The 8,463-nt window shown below is 48.6% G+C and overlaps 4 protein-coding genes; 2 read left to right on the forward strand and 2 right to left on the reverse strand.

Moving 5' to 3' along the window:
- Positions 1–942: 942 nt before the first annotated feature.
- Positions 943–2,726, reverse strand: RCC_11193 (related to alpha-methylacyl-coa racemase; the record flags this gene model as incomplete). XM_023776416.1 has 9 exons in its annotated part: positions 943–1,097; positions 1,153–1,259; positions 1,311–1,560; positions 1,613–1,791; positions 1,849–1,987; positions 2,045–2,142; positions 2,203–2,378; positions 2,430–2,467; positions 2,519–2,726. 9 exons carry the CDS (start codon positions 2,724–2,726, stop codon positions 943–945), a joined length of 1,350 nt encoding a protein of 449 aa, XP_023632184.1.
- A 535-nt stretch (positions 2,727–3,261) lies between these two features.
- Positions 3,262–4,799, reverse strand: RCC_11194 (related to acyl-CoA dehydrogenase; the record flags this gene model as incomplete). XM_023776417.1 has 5 exons in its annotated part: positions 3,262–3,302; positions 3,360–3,552; positions 3,608–4,173; positions 4,235–4,721; positions 4,776–4,799. 5 exons carry the CDS (start codon positions 4,797–4,799, stop codon positions 3,262–3,264), a joined length of 1,311 nt encoding a protein of 436 aa, XP_023632185.1.
- Positions 4,800–5,134: 335 nt separating this feature from the next.
- Positions 5,135–6,361, forward strand: RCC_11195 (related to mitochondrial oxoglutarate/malate carrier proteins; the record flags this gene model as incomplete). XM_023776418.1 has 5 exons in its annotated part: positions 5,135–5,283; positions 5,334–5,355; positions 5,410–5,850; positions 5,901–6,179; positions 6,278–6,361. 5 exons carry the CDS (start codon positions 5,135–5,137, stop codon positions 6,359–6,361), a joined length of 975 nt encoding a protein of 324 aa, XP_023632186.1.
- A 493-nt stretch (positions 6,362–6,854) lies between these two features.
- RCC_11196 (related to enoyl-CoA hydratase/isomerase family protein) lies at positions 6,855–7,827 on the forward strand (the record flags this gene model as incomplete). XM_023776419.1 has 3 exons in its annotated part: positions 6,855–6,973; positions 7,039–7,471; positions 7,525–7,827. 3 exons carry the CDS (start codon positions 6,855–6,857, stop codon positions 7,825–7,827), a joined length of 855 nt encoding a protein of 284 aa, XP_023632187.1.
- Between the last annotated feature and the right edge of the window lie 636 nt (positions 7,828–8,463).

The following is an 8,463-nucleotide window of genomic DNA, read 5'->3' on the forward strand; positions in this document are numbered from 1 at the left end:
CGCACTTCGGACTGTCAAATGTCTGAWGTGTCATCTCCGCTAGATCTGTGAGCTGTAGGCGTTCAGACCGTACAAATATTCAGTTTCTGGCTACATGTAGACAGAACTCGTTCATGCATACTTGTCGACGACCTCACTAGCATATCAAGATTAGATAACAGAACACAATGATAAGTCTCTTTCAATATTAGCCGACGCCGGAGATACTGGAGGAGGCGAAACATCCATCGATTTGTGAATACATCACTACCACAACATACGTACTCGTCAAAGCAAGCGGTCATGCTTTTTCTAGCCGAAGAGTACTATTCGTAAAATCTACCTTCAACCGCTGCTCATAGCACGGTCTGCTGATATTTGAGCAGTATTCTCACGCAAGACATCCTGTCTTGGTACTTTGATGAGCCTTAATTCGACCAGGAGAAACCCCTCTACGTCGACGGCCTGGACACATGTCACTTTTCTGATGATGAAAAGGAACTCATCAAAGTTCGGTCCAATTAAGCTGTCGGCCATGCTGCTGGAGCACTCAAAAATCGAGGACGCAGGTATGTCTTGGATTATTGAAATTGCTGCCAACGCTTTGGTGTACCGACCAAACAGCGAGTGACGAACTTCTCAGGGCGTATATTTTTGCCAAGCAAGGGTAAGATATGACCTAGGCAGACGTGAAGAATTACGTTGCCAAACGACTGGCATATTAAAATGCTAGAGGGTGTTATTATCTTTGTGGATGCGTTGCCCAAGCATGCCAGTGGCAAGAAGCTCAAGAGGATAGACACTGCGGGAACAGGTGGACAAGGAACCTGGGCTCGAGACAAAATCGAAGCTGTAGTGGCGAGTAGTTCGATGTCGAAGAATTGGATGTGGCAAATTGGACAACGATATAGAATCATAGCTCGTAATCGTGGTCATGCTCATGCAAGGGAGTATTACGGTTCGCTAGCCTCTATTTTTTGTTACGCCTTCTTTCTCCAGCAATTCCAGTTCGTCCGCGGTGATACCAAAGCTGCCCAAGACTTCGTTGGTGTTTTCTCCATGCAGCGGAGGTTGACTTCGAATGGTAGCCTTTGTCTTGCTGAACTTGATCGCAGGTCCTGTTCTTGTGTCAGCACAATGGATGATTGATGCGAGTAAATTACGGCAGCGGACCTAGAATTTTGATTTTGCCAGTTTTTGAGGATGGTAAATCTATTTCTGCAACCATATCACGAGCCACAGTTTGAGGGTGATTGAAAACCATTTCCATCGTGTTTATTCTGTCAGAGTTAGAACGGGGGAGATTCAAAGTATTGCTGCCAGGCACTCACGGAGCGTAGGGCATGCCACTTCCTTCAAATTCCTTCACCCACTCTTCAGTCGTCTTTGCGGCGAACAGATCGTTGAGGATTGGGAATAACTGCTCGCGATTGGTAACTCTGTCTCCGTTGCCGCGAAATCGTTCATCTTGGGCCATTTCGGGTCTTCCTAGAAGTTTTGCAAGATTTGCGAATTGCTTGTCGTTGAGCGCACCGCATACAAAGTACAAATCTTTGGTTTTGAAGGCATCGTATGGAACGACTGCTTGTTGTCAGCATCTCCCATGTATCGTTCACGTGCCTAAGATACATACCGCTTGGGTGTTGAGCACCCCATCGCTCTGCTTCTACACCCAGGTTCAACCAAGACAGGGCAACGTTCGTTAACAGGGCGACCTGCGTCTCAAATAATGAACCATCGATCTTCTGGCCCTCTCCAGTCTTCACTCTAGCGTAAAGTGCAGCCATGATAGCGCCATGCATGTACAGTCCACTGGTCATGTTAGCTCTCCAGCCCGACACATGACAGTCGTACAACTGGTCGACTTACGTCRACATATCCGTAAGACCAAGACCTGGTCGAACGGGTCGACCTCCTCGTTCTCCTGTTAGATGTAGTAGACCAGCTTCAGCTCCAGCGATCATGTCATATCCAGCTCGCTTCTCGAATGGACCTCCAGCTCCGTACCCTACATTACATGAGCATCCCCTTATAAGTGTGGATCAGAAAAGTTTCTTCAGCATACCAGAAGTACTCGCAAGGATGATACCTTTGTTAATCTTACGGAGATCTTCGTAGCCAAGCTGAAGTCTTTYCATATTCCCAGGTCGAAGATTCTCCACGCTTGCAACGAGTGTAATTAGTTTGTCGCATCGACGGAGAACTTAAAGGAGCAATACTCACACTACATCTGCCTCTTTAACCATTTCCAAAAAAATCTCCCGCCCTCTGGGACTCTTGAGATTTAATGCAACACTCTTCTTGTTGCGGTTCACAGCAGAGAAGTAATTTGACATTGGCCCGATTCCGGACTTCCACATCTTCTCCTCCCCTGATATCGTCCAGTACCGAGTATCATCCTGTCGATCTGTGAGTCGAGTGCTCTGCGTGGTAGTCATCTCAAGTCATACTCCTCGTTCTGGATCTTCAATCTTGATGACATCGGCACCTATTCAGTAATCAGTACATCCCTGAGCATCATATCAATACGCATACGCACCGTAATCAGCTAGAATCTGGGTACAGTAAGGAGCAGCCAAGACTCTTGAGAGATCCAATATCTTGRTTCCAGTCAATGGGCCTTTGGAAACATCGGTATCTGCCGAGTATAGCCGCCGTTGTGTGCTGCTAACGATGGAGGATGTAGTTCGATGCCATGATGTGCGAAATACAGCTTGCCGTCCAAGACCAAATTGACAGGGCAACATTATTCTTTTTGAGCTGGGGTCTGGGGGAACACCGTCGAAGGGTATCTGATATGACTGACATCATTTTTGTGCTCCCATTGGTGGACATAGTTTGGATTGCACCCCGCAAGGTCGGAGATCTATAACCCAACCCTAACCCTAACACTTATTGAAGACGTCAGCAATATCGTCCTTCGTCAGGGCAAACGACCGACACTTCTTCCCGTACATGCAGATACCAACCGAARAATGGTCTTAACTCTAACCATAGTCAATCAGGCAAAGAAAAACGAGTTTGCAGCTGCGAAGGGCGGAGGCGGAGCCCAGGCTTCCACCCTCACGCGACTCTATGTACGTGCCCTTCCTTCGCTACGCACCCGCTGAGTTTTTGGAAGAAATCGTTGTGGGAGAAGAACAGCTGTCACTTTATAGCAAAAAGATGATAGATTGATGTTACTTTCCAGAGTAAATAATTGATCTTGATCTTACTTGTCTCACAGTACCAAAACGAACCTGGATTGGAACTGTCGATGTTGACGCAAGGATTCGGATTCCTTCAATACGATCGAGGCAGTCCAAGAACCCTCTCGCCGATATCTGTAAGGGTAGCGAGTCAGTTCCAGTACAAGTGAAGTTCAGTCTTCGTGCACTCACAATTGAGGATCATCTCTCTGCTCACTGGCGCGAGTCTGGGCAACATCGCTTCTCTGAGATACCTCTCAACATGATACTCCTTGGCATAGCCCATTCCGCCATGAGTCAAAACTGCYCGTTCTGCCGCTTCGTATGCAGCATCTGCAGCGAGATACTTGCACGCATTGGCGTACTCTCCAGTTGAGTGTCCTTGCTGAACAATACATCAGCATTCAACCAACGATCTCGATCCTCCGAGCTTCACTTACATCATACATGCGCGCCGCCTGGTATACCATCAATCTCGCGGCTTCGACTTTCATCCAGGAGTCTGCGAGTGGATGCTGTATACCCTGATTCTTGCCAATGGGCCTGCCAAATACGTTACGTTCCTTGGCGTACAATGCCGCTCTCCTCAAAGAGCAGAATCCAAGACCAAGAGCTTCGGCACCGATGAGAATACGCTCTGCATTCATACCGTGCATGATTTGCTTGAATCCCTCCCCTTCCTCTCCAATCAGATCTTCTGCGGGAACTTGCCAGCCATCGAAGAACAGAATGTTGCTGTCTACTGAAGCCCTACCCATCTTTTGAATTTCGGTAACTTGCACGGCCTTCCTATCAAGGTCTGTGTAGAAGAGTGAAAGACCTTGCGTAGGTTTCTTAACTTCCTCTAGTGGAGTGGTCCTCACAAGAAGGAGGATTTTCTGAGCTGTCTGAGCAGTTGAAGTCCAGATTTTGCTTCCACTGACACTGTATGACTTTCCATCTGAATTACGGGTAGCCAGTGATTGGAGCTTCAAAGTGTCCAGACCAGTATTCGGTTCCGTTACTCCTTTGTTCACAATGAGTGTAAGCGGATTGTCAAGATAAAACCCGTCATCACCAGAACCTACCAAAACAAGCTCGTTCCWTGCCTTTGATAAGGGGAACAAGCCATCGCTTCTTTTGCTCTTCAGTAGCAAACTTCACCACTGGCTCCAATCCGAATATGTTCATGTGAACAGAAGATGCGGCTGCCATGCCGCCTCCTGATTCAGACAGCGTTTGCATCATAACGGATGCTTCAGAAATTCCAAGCGCAGACCCTCCATATTCTTCRGGCATGCAGATTCCTAGCCATCCAGCTTCTGCGAGGTCACGATGGAGATCAAGAGAGAACTCATGCTTGTTGTCTTTCTCAAGCCAGTACTCGTCCGTGTAACGTGAACAAATCTTAGCAATGGCGTCTCTGACTGTGATTTGTGATTCAGACCAGTCAACATTGTAGGACTGGAGGAATTCTGTTGCGGGTGCGTGAACGCCCCGTTGAAATGCCTTGGGGTATGCAGATCTGGTCGGTACAAGTGTTGTGGGCAATTTCCGTCGAAAAGTCGAGCGCGACTATGCTTTGCTTAGTGAGACCATTCTGTGGACGCAACGTGGAGAAGCAGATACCACATTGTTTGTTAGAAAAGACATGACTGGGTAGTACGTGTTTCCAGAAATGCCTTCCTGTGATTATAGGCGTGAAGATGTCCGATTTCTTTCACCACGACAGTGTCCCAACTCGATTCGACTTGGTAGGTAATTTCGATTGCTTGCTTGTTGAATATTCGAGATGTCATTATCATTGACGCAACTTCGACCCTAAAGATCGTCCTGTGTGATRTTGTAGTCAGCAGCTGCAACATTCTGCCCGCTGTGTGGGAATAGCCGGGAATATGGAAAGGATCCACCCCCGCAACGACCGAGGACAAATCAAATAAGTATGGGAGATACTGACTGCAGTCGTTGTGAAAAATGCACACATCTCCATGGCTACCTCATCCAGTTCCCCGTCCGATTCTCATGGGCAAACGGTGAAGCTGCAAGACTCTGCCAAGTCGATATGGGCAACCGTAGGCAAGCAAGTACTCCCGTTCGTCGTGGGAGGAGGCAGCGGCATCGTTGCAACGACTTGCGTGTATGTGTGTAGTCTCTACGAAATCGCAACATGCAACTGACGTTCGATAGTCATCCAATCGATATGGTCAAGGTCAGAAAATCCTGAAATAAATTCAACGCTCATTAAAAGCTCACAACAATCAAGGTGCGCCTGCAACTACTAGGTGAAGGTAGCAAGGGAATCGCAGCGCCTTCGCCCATATCCGTGGCACGAGGAATCATCGCTGAAGGTGGAGTTTCCAACCTTTGGAATGGCATTTCCGCAGCATGGCTTCGACAAGCAACTTATGCCACTCTTCGTTTGGGATTTTTCGATCGTTTCCAAGCATTGCTCGTCGAAAGAGCCAAAGCCAAGGACAGTACCATCGGGTTTGGCGAGCGAGCAACTGCTTCGTTGAGTGCTGGGGGGCTTGCAGCTGCTATTGCAAACCCATCAGAGGTTGCACTGATCCGCATGCAAGCTGACGGGGCCAAGCCCATGGCAGAGAGGGCCAACTATAAGTCGGTCGTTGATGCGCTAGTACGAGTGGGTCGCAACGAAGGTATCTTCGCTCTATGGTCGGGTYCTTACCCAACGATAGTTAGAGTGAGTCAACCCCGCAGAGATTCTATTCGACCATTGATTGAATCGTCCAGGCAATGGCAACCAACTTCGGACAGCTTGCATTCTTCAGTGAGTCTAAGAATCAGCTCTCGAAACGCACAAGCATGAGCGATAGAAGTGTGACTGTTGCTTCGTCTGTCGTTGGCGGTTTCTTCGCTGCATTCTTCTCCTTGCCATTCGACCTTATCAAGACAAGGCTCCAACGGGGCAAGGGTCCCGCCGGCCAAGCATATACAGGTGTGCTCGACTGTGCTGTCAAAATTGTGAAGGACGAGGGACCAATGCGCTTCTACAGAGGGTTTGGTACTTATGTGAGTTGACCCAAGAAAATGAGGGACTGGGTGAGCACAACACTCACCCTTACCAATTCTTGACTGTGCTTTTCCTGGTACTGACCTTTTGTGACCAGTTTTTCYGAATCGCGCCACACACTGTCATTACACTTATTGTGGCAGATAACGTCAATGCTTTCATCAAGCGGCCGGGTGTGTAGATGGAGTAAGGTCATTCTCTCGGGTTAATGTCGGGACTGAGTGAGTGAATGAAGCCGCACTACCCCAAGATATAGATGTAAGAGATACAATTTTGACACGACATGAACCGCTGTATTGTCGGAATTTTTCGCAGCTCATGCGCTTTCCGACTTGGCAGAAGTCGTTAGCTTTACAGCGCGTGGACACATGACTGTCGGTGCGTCGCCCACACGAGTCCTGGGAGTGCGACGCCTGCGCCCGTGATCAGTGAAACGTGACGTCTGACCTTCCAGAGTGTGTGAATGAGGTTGGTGGAATGGGGGTGAATGCTTCGGAGTTTGGAGCGACATCGACGAACATCCTGCAACAGTCTAGAGCCAATTCGGAGTCTATAACCACGAATAACGGTTCCGCTGTTGCTAGCGCATATCGGTTGAACTGCCCTCACACAGGCGCTCTTGCAGCATCCAACTTACCACATTTTTCCACAATAACGCTCGATCTGTATGCAACATGACAGACACACAAGCGGGCAAGTACAAGTTTCCTGAGCTGTTGATTACATTCCCCGCGCCATTTGTTGTACACGTGGAGATCAACCGGCCGAAGAAGTACAACTCGTTCAGTCCCGAGTATGTAAATTGCACATGCAACATATTTCCCGCAAAAACAGTCATCCATGCTCACATCATCACAGTGTCTTCCACGGCTTGGCTAAGCTATTCGATCAGCTATCACAAGACGAAGATGTCCGGTGCATCATGATATCGGGCAGCGGACCACACTTTTCTGCAGGACTGGATGTACAAGCAGCGAACAGCAGTGGCCCTGTATCGCAGCCCCGTGAATCCGATGATATTGCGCGGAAGGCATGGCGAGTTCGGCGACACGCACTCGATTACCAGAATGGCATTACGGCGATTGAAAGATGTGAAAAGCCGGTTATTTGCTTGGCTCATGGTGTCACGTATGGTGCAGCCATCGATCTCGCTGTGGCGGCAGATGTTCGATACTGCACGAAGAATGCGAGGTGGTCTGTCAAGGAGGTTGATGTTGGTCTTGCAGCGGACGTTGGAACCCTCACTCGTCTTCCGAAAATTGGGGTCAGCTATAGTTGGGCGAAGGAGGTCGTGAGTCTAGCATCGTCTAAGATGGAGGAGTTTGCTAATCTTGGCCATGTTAGGTTTACACTGCCCGCGAATTTGGAGGTGAAGAGGCTCTGAAAGTCGGTCTTGTTTCTCAAATCACAGAGACCAAGGAACAGTTGATAGAGGAGGGATTGAAATTGGCCGTACTAATCGCATCGAAGAGTCCGGTGGCTGTGCAGTCCTCCAAGGCACTCCTGGACTTCAGCCGAGACCGTCCGATCGATGATGGCCTGAAGTATACAGCGGCGTGGAATGCGGCAATGGTTCTTAGTGACGATGTCAAGGTTGCCATGATGAGCGGGATTAAGAAGACGAAACCCAAGTTTGAAAAGCTTTGAGACCGCACTGATCAAATGTGGTGGCTGGAGGAATCAATGTCGACTGTTATTCCGGAGCAGTCTGTTTGAGATCAGAGCCGCTCGTGGTCAACTGTGGAGATGCATGCAGCCGGCATCGCGATGCTTCGAGTTGAAGAGAGCTCGCAGAGCCAGTGAGACTAAGGGACACGACCCACCAGTGGTGTCAAAAGTGACAGACCTTTGAACAGCTACCTCGGTTGGTGAGGAGGATAACTTCAGGCGCCATGTCGGACAGCAGCTAGTTAGGAGTAGATAGTGTCAAAAATCAGAATTTTCAAGGCGAGACGACAGTATAAGGTCTCGGGGACTTGGAGATTGATGAGATGATCGAGTAGTGAGGTTCAGGATACATGATGGGTGCACCGCCTCATGTAGCATGGTTTGTTGATGTTTGTAATGTGATCGGAATGCCGATGCTGTATATACATAATACACCTGCGTGATCGAACAATCATGCGCTACATTGGTTGTATCATCATACACTCTGCCTTGATGTGAACATACATCTTGCCATTGCCAACTCCATGATTGTTAACCTCCAATTCTGGATACGTCGACTTCGGTTTTTCCGGGGTCTTCATAATGCCGAACTGATCTGCCCTGTAGTCTCGACTT

This window comes from Ramularia collo-cygni (assembly GCF_900074925.1).
Source record: "Ramularia collo-cygni strain URUG2 genome assembly, contig: RCC_scaffold27, whole genome shotgun sequence".
Lineage (NCBI taxonomy): Eukaryota > Fungi > Ascomycota > Dothideomycetes > Mycosphaerellales > Mycosphaerellaceae > Ramularia > Ramularia collo-cygni.